The following is a 19,886-nucleotide window of genomic DNA, read 5'->3' on the forward strand; positions in this document are numbered from 1 at the left end:
CAGAAATTATTACTCGGTGAAATAACGGAACAGTGAAAAGAGATCAAATATATGGAGATATGGTGATATGACAGAACTATGTATTGTTTGGCTTTAAACTTTAAGTCGGAGACTTGTAGATCGTCTAATTCGTGTTGCCATCAGGGAAAAGTAGTGGAAGAGGCGTATCCGTGAGAATTAAAAGATTTGTTGTTTGGTGAAAGTGCAATCCACATGTGTAAGTGGCAGGGACACGAAGTAGAGCAAGCCGGGGGTTTGGTGAGCGAAGCCCCGTAGTTATACTACCATTATTTCTATACCAGTAGCGGCACACTGCACGTCAGAAGCAACGTTCCGAGGTTCGATTCCCAAGAGGGGATGCAGTGAGTGTGTATGCCTGATGAGCCCAGAATTAGGGCGAAACACGTGTCGCGTACACTTTGCATTATTTGACAGTAAAAGCTATTTCAACCATTCTATGATCTGCTTCTCGCAACTGAAAGAGGGCATCGTGGCAGATGTTAGCTGACTTGCTGACCAACCACAAGCATTACCTGGTAGGTAACCACCCATACAATCAGATTGTGATTCAGACTACGAATGCACATACACACACACACACACACACACAGACATAATTGTAAAAATTATATTTTTGGACTTAGGGTGGTCTGAAATGTCAAGATTCATCAAAATCTCGACATGGAATTTTTGGAGGATTCCAATACTTTCTCTATACTTCATATACAAGAAAGTCAGGAAGGTCTAAAGTGTCGAGATTCATCAAAACCTCGACATCGGGTCTTTGGACGATTACAATAATTTCCTTTTACTTTGTATTTGAGACAGTAACAACAAATATCAATGCTTGTTCTAAAATTGTATAAATTGAATTTTGCCATATTTTTAAAAAGTTTTGAACAGATCCTCTATACAGTAATTTGGTTTGTGGTTAGGTTTTAAATTTCAAAAATCTCGCAATGATTCCAAAAGGCTTATCAGAGAAGGGTCTCTTTTTTTAACCCTGGTCTTATGGGCAATTAAAACAATACCCAGTTGCTTTATCTTTTGAACATTTATTTAACAATGTAAACGAAGAACAAAATGTCAACCCAAAACAAACGAAGCCACCCCGTAATTCAATTCTTCTTTTGCAAAAATCAAAAACCGGAAAATTCAACAGTACTCACAATGAATGTAAACGCCCCAATTCACAGTCCCATATTACACTGTCTGTCTGTCTAAGCAAAATACACCGAGTCGTGCTTTGTCTGAGTGCACTGCACTCCTGTTCAGCTTGACAAGACTTTCAGGCTCAAGGCCTGTTACCTGAGATCTGTTAGCTGCAAAGGTTAAAGTCCATATCATCCATTTTTAAATAGGCCTTAGCGATATGCTTTATTAATTGGAGTAAATAATCAGTGGTTTCTTTTGTAAACTGAAGTGGACATGAACTGCAGCAACGTGTTCTATGGACCTCACGTTTAGCACACGTGGCATATCCTTGTAATTGTAACTGGTTGGCGTAATACTCACCAGTGGCTTCTTAGTTCTGATCACCCCTTGCATTTCCTGATTAGTCAGACAAATGAGTCTCCTTCATTTTGGTCTGTATGGTAACACTGAGTGCCAGCCACACTGCCCACTTTCGTTGTGTACAAAATGCCACAGAACTGGTTCTCGCTACCTTCATCCTGACTCCATTTCCTTTCGGTAGGGATGCTCACGCCTCTCCATTCATTCAGCTTACACTTCGCTGCCTATAAGCCCCATTTTATCACTAAAAGTCTCTGCTCGGCTTGCCCCAAATCACAGGTTATTCAACACACTGACAAGTGCCCGGTCGGTCATGTTCTCAGTTAATTTAGGCGTCATCACTGCTTCAGCGGTGCCCACTCAGCTGTGCTCTGTTTTCAAAATACAAGGTTTGATCTTCAGAGGCCCGCTTCGCCTGTAGCTTCTGTTTCTGTGTTCCCATGGCAGCCAGAGCTCTGTGATTTCGGCTTTTCATTTTATTCTGTGATTACTGCTCCCTTGCACTCTTTGTTGCTAGCTTGCTTTTCCACCATCATTGCAGCTTTTAACAGAAAATGAAGTAAGAAGTAGTGACTGGAAATGAAGGCAAGGCTGACACATCTCGTGATTTGAAGTCGTCATGAATGTGTGACCCAAACCAGTGGACCCGAGTTCTGAGTGGCAAAGCACCCATTGAGCAGAGCAGGGTGAGAGGCGCTCGTGAGCACACGTAGTGAATGGAATTGTGCTCAGAGGCCTAAAACTGTGTTGTATTTTTCCAGTACTGTGCTACCATTTTCAGGCATGGCCAATAATATTAGAACTGGGCCTGTTATTCGATTTTTAAAAACGTCATCACAATTGCACAATCAAAACAGACTGCATATTAATCACAATTTGGTATATTTTATTCAAACACATTAAGATTTTTCTGTAAAACACAAATAACTCTGATGAATTTGTAATGAAAATCAGATTTAATAATCACTTGCCTATGCTTATTAAATTATTTCAGTTAGCTTATTGAACAGTTTTTTGTGTAACACAAACAGAGCTCAACGATTGCCAAACACCATTAGCGGGATTAATCTTCAAAGATTATTGCATAGGTTTATTGGTTACTTATTAGAACATTAGCACCCTCGAGACGAGAACAGGCCATTCAGCCCAACAAAGCTCGCCAGTTCTGTCCACTTATTTCTTCCAAAATAACATCAAGTCGAGTTTTGAAAGTCCCTAACGTCTTACTGTCTACCACACTACTTGGTCACTTATTCCAAGTGTCTATCGTTCTTTGTGGGAGGAAAAACTTCCTAATGTTTGTGCGAAATTTCCCCTTAAGTTTCCAGCTGTGTCCCCGTGTTCTTGATGAACTCATTTTAAAGTCACCGTCTCAATCCACTGGACTAATTCTCTTCATAATTTTAAACACTTCAGTCAGGTCACCTCTTAATCTTCTTTTGCTTAAACTGTAAAGTCCTCAGCTCTTTTAATCTTTCCTCATAACTCAACCCCTGTAGCCCCTGAATCAGCCTAGTCGCTCTTCTCTGGACCTTTTCTTGTGCTGCTATGTCCTTTTCGCAGTCAGGAGACCAAAACTGCACACAGAACTCCAGATGAGGCCTCACCAGTGTGTTATAAAGACTCGAGCAGAACGTCCTGTGACTTGTCCTCCACACATCAAGGCGCTATATAACCTGACAGTCTGTTAGCCTTCTTAATGGCCTATGAACATTGTCTGTACGTTGATAGCTTAGAGTCCACTACGACTCCTAAATCCTTCTCATAAGGTGGACTCTCAATTTTCAGACCGCCCATTGTGTATTCAAACCTAACATTTTTACTTCCTATGTGTAATTCTTTATATTTACTGACATTAAATTTCATCTGCTACAAATCTGCCCATTATAGGCTACATAAGGTGACATACAATTACCGTATATACTCGCGTTTTAGGTTCTCCTGCAGATAAGTATTTTATAATGTTTGTCATACAAGTCGAATGCGGAAAACTCGCACTATTAGTCCAAGAGATTATGATATGCTAACGCCCACCGGAGAGAGTAACCACGGAGCACACAGCCTTTTTTTCACTGTATTGTGCCTTACGTGACCACATGGTAATACCCAAACTATTCCAAAGCGACGTTTGCACTGTTTTGTGTTTTCTGAGTCTCACACCCTCATACACCTTTATCGTAAGAGTATCCCTTATCTACGATGGAGCATTTGAATTACAAGAAAATATGAAGTTGGTTTTAAATTAAAAGTCGTTAAAGTAGCGAAAGAAATTGGTAACTGCGCTGCTGCAACAAAATTCGATGTGCCTGCAAAACTGATGCGAGATGGGAGGAAGCAAGAAGATGTAAAAAAATAAAAATAAATAAAAATGTGTCACATTTTTGAATGAGCATATAAGTTGGGTCGATTTTTCGGGTCTCAAGACCCGTCTTATACATGAGTATATATGGTAATTAAACAGCAACAACGCACTATGTCTGTTTTGTGGCAAGTCTGAGTGAGGTATAAAGAAATCAAGCGATACCACTGCATCTCTAAAAAAACTGCTGTCTGTGGGTTGTCAGTGAATTTGAAATGGTAAAACTGAGTCCTGAACCCATAAAGGTTGAGAAGCGCTGCTGTAGCCGCTACCGTTGGGGTAGCACTGAACACACAGCATTGCGGCTTCAGTTTCCACTAAATATTCTTGCATGAAGCTCCCTTCATGCGCCAACCTAAGCTTCAACAGGTGATACATGTGCAGAAGAGCATCACGAGTCCTGCACTTAGTGTGAAGTTTCTTTGCTCGAGTTGGCTAGGGGCTGAAGCTTTTGTGAAAAGTGTGTTGTTCGTGTGTGTCTCAGTAGTCACTTCCCTTTTCAGATTCGTTCTACACTGCTCAACAAAATGAATGTGACACTTAAATCACATACCAGATCTCAATGAAGGAAATATTCAAGTGGAAAATTGTTACTGAGTAATGCTGTGTAATTCGTTTAGAACATGATGTAACAACGGTCAATGGAAACCAAAATTACCGACTCAACATCACACCGAAAATCAAAGTCAGGAATTAAAATCCCAAGATGATCCAACTTGGTATGAATTTCATCACAGCAACTCGTAATGTTACTCAGCAGTGTCTGTATGCAATCCCAACAAGGTCTGGGTCTGCTCCTGATGAGAAGGTGGATGGTATCCTGGGGGCATCTCCTCCCAAACCTGGATCAGGGCATCAGTGAGCACCTGGACAGTCTGAGGCCCTACCTGGCAGCATTGAATGCACCAATACATAATGTCCCAGAGATTCTCAGTTGGATTCAGGTCTGGGGAGCATGCAGGCCAGTTAGTGGCATTCGTTGCCTTTGTCATTCAGGAACTGCTTACACATTCTGACCACATTAGGCCGGGCATTGTCCTGCACCAGGAGGAACTCAGGGCTCACAGCACCAGCGTAAACTCTCACAATGGCTTTGAGGATTTCATCCTGGTGCCTAACAGCAGCCAGGGTACCATGTAGAATAGCATCTGGAGGTCTGTGAGACCCTATAAAGATATGTTTCCCCAGACCATCACTGCCCCACTGTCAAACTGGTCATGCTGGATGACATCGCAGGCTGCATAACATTCACCATGGTATCTCCAGAGCCTTTCACATCTGCCACATGTATTCAGAGTAAGCCTGCTGCCATCTGTGAAGAGAATGGGGTGCCGATGTCGGAGCTGCCATTTGTGTGTTCTGTGCTGAATGCCAATCAAGCTACACAGTGATGGCCTGTGAGCACAGGTCCCACTAGAAGATGTTGGGCCCTCAGAGACATTCACATCATTAACCAGCTGGCGGTCATTTTGTAGGGCTCTGGCAGTGCTCCTCCTCGAACAAAGGAGCAGATATCGGTCCCGCTGTTGGGTTGATGCCCTTCTATGGCCCTGTCCAGTTCTCTTTGTGTAAAATGGCACGTCTCCTGGTATCTCCACCAGGCATTTGAGACCTTCCTGTGATGACATGTATGGATGAGCAGTCCAAGGGGAGCAGGACTACCTGAATGGGTTGCAGGTACCACCTCATGCTACCAGTAGTGACAAGGACACTTGGCAAAATGCAAAATTAGAGAAGAATCAGTTAGGAGGGATGCGGAGAGAGCAAATATCTGTGAACACCACTTTGGGTGCAGGATTCAAACCGTGGGTGCAATTTCTGTCACATTAATTCTGGCATCTCATTTTTAAAATGCTTTGTCTTAGCTTCCTACTGGAGGACTCCTAAGAGTATTGGAAGTCCTGTAGCTGAACGACAGATAATAAAGGCAGAAGTAGCCACCCTGTCTCAGACATGTCTCATGGGGTTGTTGACGCGCATGCTGGCTTTACTTAGAAAAGAAGATCCCTGCATGAATTCCCAAGATTATTCTGTCTGGCGACGTTTCCCAAAATATTTCTCTGTTTTCTTCCCCTTTTTCCCATGGGTTTGGATGGCCACAGTTTGAGTAGCTTGCCACTAATGACTGTTTGCGCCCAGAGTGTTGGCTGCACTCGTGTGTTCCAATTTAGACTTTCTTTTTTTTTTTTATTTTTTTATTTATTTATTTTTGGCATCTGATCAAACAAGAAATCACTTCACATGAAATGAAGATTCTGGAAAAAAAAAGAAAAAAGAAAGAAGTCTTCAGGGTAATACAGACATGTGGAAGAGAGGAACTTCAAAAAGAACACATCAAGTAGAAAGTTAAAGGAGGGTGCAGCAGCAGCAGCAGCAGCCGCCATGCGTGTACGCAGATGACTGAATGAAAAGCTGTCATGTCTCTGCGACCTCATAGCACAAGCCTGGCAGAACTGAGCCAGAAGGCTGCACATTTTAAACTCTGCAGCTGTTGAAGTGAGAGAGAGACGGCGGTCACTCGGAATTTCAGTGACATCTGATCGTGTCTGATGTTGTGATATCTGATGGAATATCTTCATACTTGATGCAAGTGCAGCCTCTTTCTTGCCATTTAAGTGTTACTGGAAGAAGTATAAGCGACTGATAATGAAATCGGCCATCCCCCTAGTCCAAGCAACACTCTTCCCTGGCACTAACGGGTGCTGCAGCGAAAAAACAAATGGGCACCGGCCTGGTAACAGATGTCGTGTAACATTTCTGCTTGTGTATTTAGTTGAGGGCCACTCATCGATTAACTCGTTGGGATTGAATGGGTAGCCATAACACTCCAAAGTCCATATGCCAATATGTCTATACAAAGCAAGTAGTTGTTCTTATATGCTACATTTTCACTTTGCTCCCATGTGTTTTTCTCATTGGAGAGTTATGATACTCCTACACTACCGGTCAAACGTTTTAGAACCAGGGTCGCCAACTCCGGTCCTGGAGGACCACCGTGGCTGCAGGTTTTCATTCTCACCCTTTTCTTAATGAGTGCCCCGTCTTTGCTGCTAATTAACTTCTTTTGAACTAATTTTAATTGACTTGCTCTTGAAGACTCAGACCCCTTATTTCGTTTTGCTTAATTAGCAGCAAAACAATAATGAGATACCAAATGAGTCTAAACAACTGGTGTCCATCACACAATATCTGAAAATAAAGAAAGGTGAAGGTCTCAGGAATGTTGGTCCCCAAAACATTTGACCAGTGCTCTTAGAAAACAGAAAATCGACAATTTCAGAAACGTCTGCTAATGCACCACGAGAGCAGCAACAAGCCATGGAATTAAAGAACGAGTTTAATTAACGAAAAGAATTGGCACCTGATTAAGCAGCTCGTTGGAGTGAAATTGGTTGGAGTTTGAGGCCCTGACTTAGTTGGTCTTCTGTTGGCTCCCTCACTTCACATTTCATTTCTGTTTGGGTGTCACTTAAGGAAAGAAATGAAGCAATTCAGAGAACAAATCTTAAAAAAGCAATTCAATATAAGTGAATTCACAAGAAGTTAATTAGCAGCACAAGCAAAAAAAAAAAAAAAGGGTTAGAATGAAAACCTGCAGCCACGGTGGTCCTCCAGGACCGGACATGGTGACCCCTGTTTTAGAACAGCTCAGTTTTTATAGAAATGTCTTGATGTTTCATGCAATCGAGGCATAGAACAAATAAACAATGGCAAATAAAAAAATAAGTCAAGGAATCATTAATTGTACAGAATTTTATTCATATTTTGGCTTTCTTGTAGACGAAATATAAGGAAAGTATTGTAATTGTCCAAAAATTTGATTTAGAGATTTTGATGAATCTCAACGTTTTAGACCTCCCTGAGTTCGAAATACAATTTTTGGAATTTTGTCTGTGTGTGTGTGTATAAACACGATATAAGAGCCATATGCTAATTATTTAATTTATATTACGTGTTTGCCTAAACATTACAACCCCACAAGTTGAATTGAATTGATATTTTCTTACTATTTCTTGCCCCTCTGACTATAGAATAGTCTCAGTTAGTGACCTGCCTTGCCGTGTTCAAGGCATGGAGGGCACACGGTTATAAACCGTGCCTTACGTGCTCAATAGTATGAACGTTAACGTGTTCTATCAAAATATTATTAATACAAAAATATAGTCATTGTCTTGCGGTTTACTAGTCAAATATCCATGCCCATATTTAAGTATATGAGAAAGTCGAGGGGAGACCTGCTCACAATTTTACTTATTCATCAAAGTAGCCATCTTTTGCGGATCTAACGGCCAAACTGTGGTAACCCTTTTGATTCAAAATGGCAGTCACTCTGTACAAGTCACCAACTCGGCCTCCAGCAAAAGAAGCAACTACACCCAAGAAGGCAGTGGCCTCAAAAAACCAAGATGGCCTAGAAGAGAATTGCAAATAATTTAAAGCCACTAGAAAATGACACACAATTAAAAACATGAATAAAATTAAATTCAAAAGACATGCTAATTGAATTTAATTAACCAAAATGAATTCAGGAGAAGAAAATTAAAAAACAAACCAAGGTTATAGCACTTTACAGTCTTTACAAGGAGAACTCTAAATATGCCCATGGCAGTCCACTTCTTTACACAGCTGCTCTTCAAAACATTACAACAATCTGGACAAGAATGGGCCATTCAGCCCAATAAAGCTCGCCAGTCCTGTCCACTTATTTTTTCCAAAAAACCGTCAGTCGAGTTTTGAAATTCCCTAAAGTCTTTCTGTCTACCACACTACTTGGTCGCTTATTCCAAGTGTCTGTCGTTGTTTGTGTAAAGAAAAACCTCCTAATGTGTGTGTGAAATTTCCCTTTCACAAGTTTCCAACTGTGTCCCCTGTGTGTTCTTGATGAACTCATTTTAAAATAACAGTCTTGATCCACTGGACTAATTTCCCTTTAATTTTAAACACTTCAGTCAGGTCACCTCTTGATCTCCTTTTGCTTAAACTGTAAAGGCTCAGCTCTTTTAATCTTTCCTCATAACTCATCCCCTGTAGCCCTGAATCAGCCTCGTTGCTCATCTCTGGACCTTCTCTTGTGCTGCTCTGTCGTTTGTGTAACCTGGATACCCAAACTGCACACAGGACTCCAGATGAGGCCTCACCAGTGTGTTATGAAGCTTCAGCAGAACCTCCTGTGACTTGTGTTCCACACGTCAAGGCGCTATATAACCTGACACTCTGTTAGCCTTCTTAATGGCTTCTCAACACTGTCTGGAAGTCGAGAGCTTAGAGTCCACTACGACTCCTAACTCCATCTCATAAGGTGGACTCTCAATTTTCAGACCGCCCATTGTGTATTCAAACCTCACATTTTGACTTCCAATGTGTAATTCTTTACATTTACTGACATTATGACAAATTAAATTTCATCGTCCACAAATCTTCCTAAGCCTGTCTGCTGTCCAAGTCCTTCTCTGATGATATAATGGATTCTAAGTTATCTGCTAATCCACCTATCTTGGTGTCATCTGCAAACTTCTTACTTATATTCCTAAATATATATCTAAATCATTTGTAAATATTAAAAATAGCAGCGGCCCTAGCACTGCCCCCTGCAGGTCACCACTCTTAACATCGGCCAATTCTGATGAGGTTCTTTACACCATCACCCTCCACTTCCTGTGTCTGAGCCAATTCTGCACCCATCGACACACCACACCCTGAACTCCCACCTCTTTTAATGTGATGCCCACCCTCTCATGTGGCACCTTATCAAATGCTTTCTGAGTTCTCCATGTGTGTTCTTGTACCTGCATAGTCCATATGAGCACATCACTTAGGATGTGCAGTCCTCGCAGGTACCTGCACGAGTGTGAAAGCAGAAATGTGGGCCTCAGTGACCATAGCCACACTTGCTCACGTCGTTAGATTTTTATTTATTTATTTATTTTGCTTTACTCTCATGTTTTATGCGTGAAGGAAAGAGCGAGCCAAGAATGAGCCGCCAATTTTGTTTTTTCCCCCCTTCGACTCCGCTACCTCAGTGAAATGCAGTCATTGTTCCCTACCTGTGTGACTGTCACATGGCACTTTCAAACAAGGACCTTTTTCCTGCCACTGTTTCTATAGTAACACATGATGTCAGTGAGCCCTTAGCATGCTGCAGTTGCATTAGTAGCAAGGCCCCAGGGGGTTAACTGAAACATCAAAAGACTGAAATCGGGGGGGATAGAATGAGGGGAGTCAACAGAAATTGGGAGAAACTGGATAAAGCGTACAGCCCAGAGGGTTGTGGGATTGTTTTTTTTTTTACAGCCACTTGGTGCATCTGACAGGTTATGTGTGCTACACAAGGCTGCCATTACCTTATTATTATTATCATTATTACAAATTTGGCTGACTTCTTTAGCCAAACAACTCATGAGCTCAGGATATTATACAGCGCTTTACCAATTATATTATTACAACTGGAGCACAGGCAGGAGAATTGACTTGCTGAGGGTGATGTAATTAGTCACAGGCAGCATCTTTATGGCTTAGAGTCCGACGCTTGGTCACTACACCCCACTGACCATCTCCTAGTGGCCCTTCAGTTACACTTGTCATGTTCTCGTTCTTCACTTTAAATGACTAGAAATGGCGTCAACTGTTAAACTTGTTTACAAGATGCCTCAAACACTTAAATACAGTACTGTAATCCATTCAGTTAGTCAATAATACGTGTCATTTTGCTTGACTTCTCATCTCTTATTGCACAGCCACCAAGGTCAATGGTGTCATCCACATTTATATACTGGTGCATGTCAATAAATTAGAATGTCATCGATAAATTAATTTGTTTCAGTAATTCGATTCAAAGAGTGAAACTCATCTTATATTTAAACGTCTATTCGTGGAAGTGTGTGTGTCCGTCTGTCCGTCTGGCCCGGAAGTGAGAGGTGGAGTCTGGGTAAGGGCTCGACCCCTGAGGATACACAAGCGAGGCGAGCACATCGGCAAAACAAAACCTCCGAAGAAAGACATAGTCGTTTAGCCGCTACTACACAAGCGATGCCAGCACATCTCTACATTTCTTTTTTTTCTGACAATTTCAATAGTATCTAGGACCCGGCTTACACAGCTAGTATGTTATATAGATATACTAGCTGCACCCCATGGCTGCGCCCACATAGTAATGAAACATTACAAACGTTAAAAATCAATAGACGTTGGCACTGTATCTGTATGTAAAAAAAAAAAGAAAACAAGAATCAAAAATATGAAAAATACATCTATTGATACCAAAACAAATGAACTTTAAACTACATTCTGATAGTAGAAAAATAAATATAGAGTTAGATAAATGTTGATAAAAGTTAAGTAGTTATAATAAAATATGTATCTATGATATATCATTAATTAAAAAAGAACAAATTGGTATTGGTGGGCTCCTTTCAAAAAAACGTGCGCGATTAAAACTGTTATGAAAACTCGGGTCACAAATACGTAAAGGTTGAGAAACGCTGCGTTAAGCCATGCAGCTCCCCCTGGTGGTGGCCACAGAGCCCAACAGGTATGAGCTTCGGTGTAAAATAATTGTGGCCCCGATGCAACCCAGGGGGGCTGCCACCAGGTGTTCCGGGGTATGTAATGTGCATCCCATGGCTGCTCCTCCAGATCCAGTGCCAAAGGGGCATCCCAGCCATCCACCACACAGGTTAACTTAAACGCTGTCCTGAACAGATAAGTTTGAAGGTGTTTTTTTTTTAAATAATGAATGGATTCTGGTGATTTCCTTAATTTCGCGAGGTCATTCCAAAGTCTGGGCGCTATACAGCTGAAGGCCTCCATTACCCATACAGTGCTGGTTATTGAGGGGCACAAGAAGATGGTCAGAAACAGGGGAGCAGAGTGATGGAGAGGGTCACTAATGTAGTCCGGCGCAAGGCCATTTATAGCTTTGTAACTTAATAATAGAAGTTTATAATGTGAAAACTCGACACACAGAAAAAGGTTGGGGCTGCCAACCGTGTATTTGAATACCGGCTGCAAAATGTAAAGAACTGAGTCCAAAATCAAACTGATTACAGAGGGAGGTTGTCAAGGTTTTAAGGCAAGTCGGTGGAAGTGGCGTCTTCAGGGCGTCGGAAACCAGAAGTGACATCGTCAGACTATTTGATCTGCAGAAATATCAGAGGAAAGATTAGCACACCCGGCCACCCCCTGACCTGTCATGGAATTACCTTTGGATGGTCCCTCTAGCTGTCTCCCATGCACACACGTGTGACGATATTCAATCCTATAAGACACGAGGAGCCAGTGAAGGCAAAGCAGGATGGGTGTGATGTGCTCGCTGTTGCTGGTTCGGGTTAGGACTCTTGCAGCAGAGATTTGAATCAACTGGAGCTGCCATATAAGATTAGAAATGTCACCTGCCAGTAGGGAGTTACAACAACTGATGTAAGATGTGATGAAAAGCAGGGACAAGTTTCTCTGCATTAGAAAAGGAAAGGAAAGAGCAAACACGAGATGTGCTACGGAGGTGGAAATAAGAAGTGGTTTATGTGGGCGGAATAAGAAAAGGAGGAATCAAATTTTAAACCAAGAGTCCTTGGATTAGAAGAAGGTCTGATGAGATCACCGTCAAGAGTGACTGAAAAGGACCTCATTTTCTTAAGTTGAGCTTTAGTGCCGATTTACAGATTTCCGTTTTGTTGCAGTTTAATTTTAAAGAGTTCTGCTCCATCCGGGTTTTAATTTCACTGAGGCAGGTTGTGGCTGAGAAAGCCCTGATGAAGCTTCACATTTAACACTGAAATTTGAGTATCACCTGCATAAAAATGATAACCCAGTCCAAAGTTACAAATAATATGGCCAAGCATATAAATACAGAAAAGCAGAGGGCTGAGGACAGAGCCCTGAGGAACCCCTTGTGTGACCAGCGCTGAGCTGGACCCGCTGTTGCCAAGACTAACAAACTCATACCTGTCAGACATACCCATTGCCAGCAAAGCAGTGTCACTGGCAAGGCCACAGAAGCTGCCGTTGCCAATGCAAATACCAGTCGGGCTGCTGATGAGCCGGTTTCTGTCAGTCATTGTGTAAAAATAGTCACAGCTCTCTGCTTTCTATCCTAACTTCTGATATGACCTTAGGTGGCAAAGTTACAGTTGACCTTCAGAGACTGTGACTAAAAAACTGTGGGAACTCGGATCACTTGAGGCTCAGGTAAAGCTAACTGCTTGAGGGCAAATTCTTCTGATAAGTGGCTGGAACTTGAAACCCAGTGGACTGAAAATAGGAGACACTGCTCAGCCTGAAACGAGTTTGAAATAAACGGGATGAGTTTGCCCACCTCACTGGTACAGAGTGATAAGGTATTACCCATAGCAGTGCCGAATGATATTAAAAAGCATTGAAATCCAGGATTCTGATTGTTAGTCACAGCAACTTAGCATGCCTGTCTATTATATAGTGCCTTTCATATCTACAGTATCTATCCTGCTGACTATACTAAAAGTAATATCTATCTATCTATCTATCCATCCATCCATTATCCAACCCGCTATATCCTAACTACAGGGTCACGGGGGTCTGCTGGAGCCAATCCCAGCCAACACAGGGTGCAAGGCAGGAAATATCTATCTATCTATCTATCTATCTATCTATCTATCTATCTATCTATCTATCTATCTATCTATCTATCTATCTATCTATCTATCTATCTATATGTCTTTCATATTTATGTATGTTCTATCTATCTATCTGTGTTGTTGTGCACTTGCCTGTATTTTAAAGATTATGTCTGTGTGTATATATTACACATAAACCTTTCTTTTATTACTTGTAGTGAGTAATCCAGTTATCAGCAAATCTGTAGCTCCATCTACCAAAATTCAAGTCATTCCTTGAAACTGATTGTTTACACCTTGTGGTGGCACAAGCCACTTGCATTTTGTTCATTAGGACATTAGAAATATTTGGATGAGGACAGGCCATTCAGCCCAACAAAGCTCACCAGGCGTTTCCACTTAATTGTTCTGAAGTAACATCACGTTAAGTTTTGAGTGCCTGTAGACATGTCTCCTGCTCTCCACCTCACTACTTGGTCACTTATTCCATGTGTCTGTGGTTCTCAGTGTGAAGAAAAACTTGCTAGTGTGTGAAATTGATCTTTAACACATTTCCAACTGTGCTCCCGTGTTCTTGTTGACCTCATTTTAAAGTAAATGCCTCAATCCATGGTACAAATGCCTTTTTTAAAACACTTAATCATTCCGCCTCTTAATCTGCCCAAGCTAGTGTGCTCCTGTGTCCAAGTCCCTGTGTGATGATTCAACAGATTCTAGATTATCTGTCACTCCACTAAACTTGGTATCATCTGCAGATGTAACCATCTTGTTGTTTATGTCTCCATTCAGGTTATTTCTGTGTATTAAAAGTAGCAGATGCTCCAGCACTGACCCCTGCTGGACACCACTCTAACATCAGCCACTTGTGTCTCATAAGGTTCCTTGCCACCATCACCTTCTGCTTTGTGTGTTTTAACTGACTTGGCACTCCCACCTCTTTTAGTTTGATACCCAACCTCTCATGTGGTACCTTATCAAGTGCTTTGTGGAAGCCAAGATAAATTATATTGTATTCACCACTTTGATCGGATCCTTTTGTTGCTTATTCATAGAATTACATCATGTTAATAAGATAGATAGATACTTTCTATAATAAAACACGACTGCCTCTGTTTCAGACAGTGTTGACAGTTCCCTAACACTCCTGTTCTTGTCGTGTGCTGCTCAGCCTTTGTCTCCAAACCGTCCAACCTGTGCTGGCAAATTAATGGGAGGAATTATTAAGAAAAAGTCAGAGAGGCGAGTTTGTGTTGGTGTGGACATGTGCAGAGGAGAGATGCTGGGTATAATGGGTGAAGGGTGCTAAGGATAGAGCTGACAGGGAAGAGGAAAAGAGGAAGGCCTAAAAGAAGGATTATGGATGTGGTGAGAGAGGACATGCAGGTGATGGGTGTGACAGAACAAGATGACGAGGACAGGAAGAGATGGAAGAAGATGATCCGGTGTGGCAACCCTAACAGGAGCAGCCGAAAGAAGAAGAATTTGCCTGCGATGTACGATAAGATTACTGGCATATACTTAGTTAGATCTGCCTGGTTACTCATTTTTAGTTGTGTTCACATATAACGTCTGTCTGTCCGTATGAAACGACTCAACGCCACCCCCACCTTCATCCCAGAGACAACTTTGAGATATTTGAACAAAAATTAAACTCTGTTGACAAATCTTAACAACAGATTGAGCTGTACATAGTTTTAACATTGCTAAAAAGGCATTGGCGAATTTTCAAAGCCGTCCATTTTAAAAGAACGAAACGTTCTGAGCAACTGCAACTAGGTATCGGTTTCCCGTTTCAGTTCTGCCTTGAGACTTTCGTGCTTGAACTTGTTTCCTTTGTGTCTTTTCCTCTTTTGACCCCTGACAGCCACTCAGGTGCCCAACACAAGCGAGTCAAACACCGGGCGGAGTGTGCGGGCACAAACAGCTCACACAGCAGCGCCCTCTCCTGGTGCTTTAACAGAGTACAAAAGGAGTCACTTCTCTGGAAATAAGGAGAAGGAGAAAGCAGTTATGTGAGCACATAGTTATTGAAATAATTGAACAATATTATCTGCAGATTATTGTTGTAAAGAACTGACGGAATCATCCTGCAGCCAAGCGGCGTTTGAACTAATTAATAACACTGGAAAGGCGCAGCTGTCAAAACTGATATAAACACAGGATGGGTTTAAAAATGGACAGTGGTGTCGGGAGGTGGGGGGCTTCAGTGGCTCAAGCCACAATCTTTCAGTCTCAATTATATATGAGCAATCGCGGCAAGTCCCTAATCATCTTGCCCATCATGTACCATTTGTATTCCCATTATTTACTGCTTAACAAAAAGGAAAGGACCCCTTTTGAATCCGAGTATAGCATCAAGTCAGTGACACTTGTGGGCTATTGATCTGGTCAGTAAAGTAGCAGAGGGGCTTGTTCATCAGTTTCAGCTGCTTTGGTGCACTAGACGGGCAACAATGAGATGACCCCCCAAAACAGGAATGAATGGTTTCACAGGTGGAGAGAGGCCACTGACATTTTTCCCTGCTCATGTTTTGTCACTCATTTTGCATTTGTCACTACTGGTAGCATGAGGCCATTCCTGGACCCTACAGAGCTGGCACAGGTAGTCCAACTTCTCCAGGATGGCACATCAATATATGCCATTGCCAGAAGGTTTGCTGTGTCTCCCAGCACAGTCTTAAGGGCATGGATGAGGAGACAGACAGACAGTTCTTCTAGGACAGCTGGACAGGGCCCCTCGTAGAAGGTACTTAACCCATCAGCAGGACCCACCGGTATCTGCTTCTTTGGGCAATGAGGAACAGGATGAGCACTGGCAGAACATACAAAATGACCTCCAGCAGGCAGGCCACTGATGTGAATGACTCTGACCAAACAATCAGAAACAGACTTCATGAGGGTAGCCTGAGGGTTCGACATCCTTTAGTGGGCACCGTGGAGCTCGATTGGCATTTGCGATTGAATACCAGAATTGGCAGGTCCACCACTGGTGCCATGCGCTTATCACAGATGAGAGCAGGTTCACCCTGAGTACATGTGACAAACATGAAAGGGTCTGGAGAAGCCGTGGAGAACGTTATGCTGTCTGTGACATCTTTCAGCATGACCGCTTTGGTGGTTGGTCAGTGACGGTCGGTGGAAGCGTGTTTCATACAAACTACTGAGTACCATTTTGGAGTTGCTCCAATGACATTTCGGCCAAATGGACTCACCTGCCTGTCGCCTCATTTTTTCCCTTTGATTTTCGTGGTGTCTTTCAATTCTGTAGGTTCATCATTTTCATTTCCATCAACCGATGTGGATGCCATCCTTTCGTTCCTAACACATCACCATATCACTCCATAGCAGTAGAGTTGGCCAGCAGGATTTTTTTTATTCCCCATTGAGGTCTGATGTGTTTTCAAAGTGTTCCATACATTTTTTTCTGCAGTTTATAATCTATCAGTTCCTTTCCCAGTTCTTACTTATTTATATAATGTTAATGAATGACTGCGTTTTAACTAATATTAATAGCTAGTTGGGCAACTTATTTCAGTTCCTTTTCTCCTTTCAAATGGTAATATCGATGCTGATGTTAGCTAGTGTTGGACATTTTGTATTTTTTAATAGCTAATTATTTGATACAACTCTGTTGGGAATGCTTTCAGACATGTTATGTTTAAGAAAATTAAAAAGCAATTAGTGACCGACTCTCCACCGCTAACACGCATTCCATTTTCACGTCACTTGAATTGTAATCTGCTGTGTAGAAAAGATACTGAGCCACCACAAGCCTCTCGCTGCTGTTAGAAAGAGCTGTTAAAAAGCTTGTGTTTAATGGAGTCCACTAACAGCGAGGACAAGACAAAAACCTTTTATTCTGCTGGCTCTGCCAGGCAGGTGGCGCAAGTGCCTTAAGAAGGGTGGAGGCTCCATTGAGGAATGAATAACGTGATCAGTTTTGTTATGGTTAGTTCCATTTTATGATAAATCCCATTTTCTATCTTTAACTTGACTCTCCCTCATATATTTATTTATTTATTTGTTTATTTACAAGGGGGGCTTTGCCTCCTGCTCGCTTCGCTCGCCAACACCCCCAGCCTGCACTATGCGCCAGCCATTCGTGTCTCTGCCGCTCGCGTATGTGGATTTCACTTTCACCAAACAACAAATCTTTTAATTCCCGTGGATACGCCTCTTCATTGGGAAGAAACATTACTTTTCCCTGATGGCAACACGAATTAGACGATCAACAAGTCTCCAACTTAAAGTTTAAATCCGAACAATATATTCAATCTCTTTTCACTGTTCCATTATTTCACCGAGTAATATTTTCCGTTTCTTTGCGCTAATGTGATCTTTACTATCATTTTTTTTTTAAATTGTCGTATTTCCATTATCTCTAACCTGCTCTGCATGTGTACTGCGCCAACACTTTTGAACCTCTTTACAATGTTCTACTCTTTGTCTTTTATTTCCGGCCCCAGGTGTGATTAAATCTTGTCTCGCAGGACGTGAAAGTATCTCACTGAAAAAGTTGTCTCGTCCCAGGATTTTTTTATTATAATAGAAGAATTTATGTATTTATTTTTACCCCATCTTACACATGTAGATTTCTTTAAAACATGGAGTTCCATACAAACTGCAAATTAACAAGCGATAAATTATAGTATCTTACATTAGTGAGCACAAGCCCAAGATGAGTCAGGCAGAGTTCTGCAAGATATAAAAATCCAGCATCTATGAAGAAAACAGAATGCCAGGCGCCAGCTTGTGGATTTGCTCTCGATAGGCCAGGAATGCTGGACTTGCTGTGATTTGCGGCATGCCACTGGGCGCCCAGCAGGCCTTGTTTACTGTAGGAAATTTCATGTGCTTCATCTCAAGTGTTTTGTTGTTTCAGGAAGCGGGAGACTTTTGGAAGAGATCTTTAATCAGGAAGTTCCAGCGACACCACCGACACATTTTGGCAAGGGAAGGAGTGCTGCCATGGAAGCTGTGGACATCTCCCCTGATAGACACAGGTAAAAAAGAATTAGAAGTAGAATAACAGTAATAGTAATTCAGTAATGAACAGTTAAGCACACTGGAGCTTGAAGTGATGGACTTGAGATTAGTGAAGGCCGCGGTCGGATTCTTCAAATGGCATCCACTCGGACATGCAAGCAAAGATATTTGTGCAGATATTGTGTTACGACTCAACATTCCCAACGTGGCTAGAGATGTGTGGCTGGTCACCAACAAAAGCAACTGTCTCCTGAGGGGCCTCAACAGGGAACTCTTGCTGGCCTGGTGGTTTTCCAGCGCACACTTACTTCCACATTACATGTTTACTCTGGTTTTCTGATAACCTTTTGTGTGGTTACAGTGTTTACAGTATATGGGCCTTTATCATGGCAGTGAATGAGGACGATGACAAAGTGGTCGAACATGGCCGACAGCATTAGAGTGAAAATTGTTTTCACTTTAACCCAAAAGTATGACAAAATAGTGAATGCTCGGTTAGAAGCCACTCATCTGTGAATCTGTAAGGTTAAATGAAACACCAATGACATCACAAGCAGAACTTTGACAATCAAAAGCTTCGAGTTTCTGCAGTGGACGGTAACACTAAATAACATTCACAAGAAAGAACTTGGCAAAGTTTCCGACACGCACAAGTGGCTCCATCCTCCTCCCATTTATCTGCTGGACGTGACAAATAAAGTGCTGAAGTGCGTAGTTGAAGCGGCACAGGCAAATGTCAGTAACACTGCACAGGTTTTCTTGGAGGACCGATGAGGACAGTCCATTCAGTCATTTGCATATTTTAACTCTTCACTTCCAGCTCAGATTTAAAATTCCTTTAGGTGCGAATTTCAATTAACACCACTTGACGCCTTGTTCTGTGTGTGTGATTTTTCTTTGTAAACAAATCCATACATACAGTAGCAAAAAAATGTATGTGAACCCTGTGAAATGACGTTGTTTTCTGCATTAATCTCATATATAAAGCAGGTTGTAACAATCTTGTGGAACATTTACTGAAGTGCCATCTGTCAGCTGATTAGGAAGTTGACATGTAACTATCTGTTGTGGAGTTTCTGGCCTTTAACACAGACAGACACGACTACAGGTGTCCTCAAAACACACACACGTTTAATCTTCCTTTTGGTTTACAGGACCACATGATGTACAAATCGGCTAAATTGCTCATAGTCCCTTCTTTCCTTTACTCTCTCTCAGTACTTCTGCTGACTCTACTCCTCTCCTCACAAGCACTGTCCTCTTCCTCCTGACTCTAGCTCCTCTAATGGAGTGAGGACGGCCCCGGATGTGCTCCTGGTGTGGCAGATTTGCTGCAGTCCAAGGCTCTGTAATCCTCCAGGCACCGCCACCCCAACAGTGTTGAGCTTGTAAGCTCTGATCCCATGGCCCCAATGCAGACCTGGGCGGCTGACCTCTCA

The 19,886-nt window shown here is 42.1% G+C and overlaps 1 protein-coding gene across 2 annotated transcripts in view; it reads left to right on the forward strand.

The window, feature by feature from the left end:
* kiaa0586 (KIAA0586 ortholog) overlaps window positions 1-19,886 on the forward strand; it is a 215,379-nt gene that overhangs the window by 57,934 nt on the left and 137,559 nt on the right. For both annotated transcript variants that reach the window (XM_039741637.1, XM_039741636.1), the window contains exon 8: window positions 18,344-18,464. In XM_039741637.1, coding sequence (XP_039597571.1) covers window positions 18,344-18,464 — 121 coding nt within the window. The remainder of the gene's footprint in view (window positions 1-18,343; window positions 18,465-19,886) is intronic.

The sequence above is a fragment of the Polypterus senegalus genome, chromosome 18 (genome assembly GCF_016835505.1).
Source record: "Polypterus senegalus isolate Bchr_013 chromosome 18, ASM1683550v1, whole genome shotgun sequence".
Lineage (NCBI taxonomy): Eukaryota > Metazoa > Chordata > Cladistia > Polypteriformes > Polypteridae > Polypterus > Polypterus senegalus.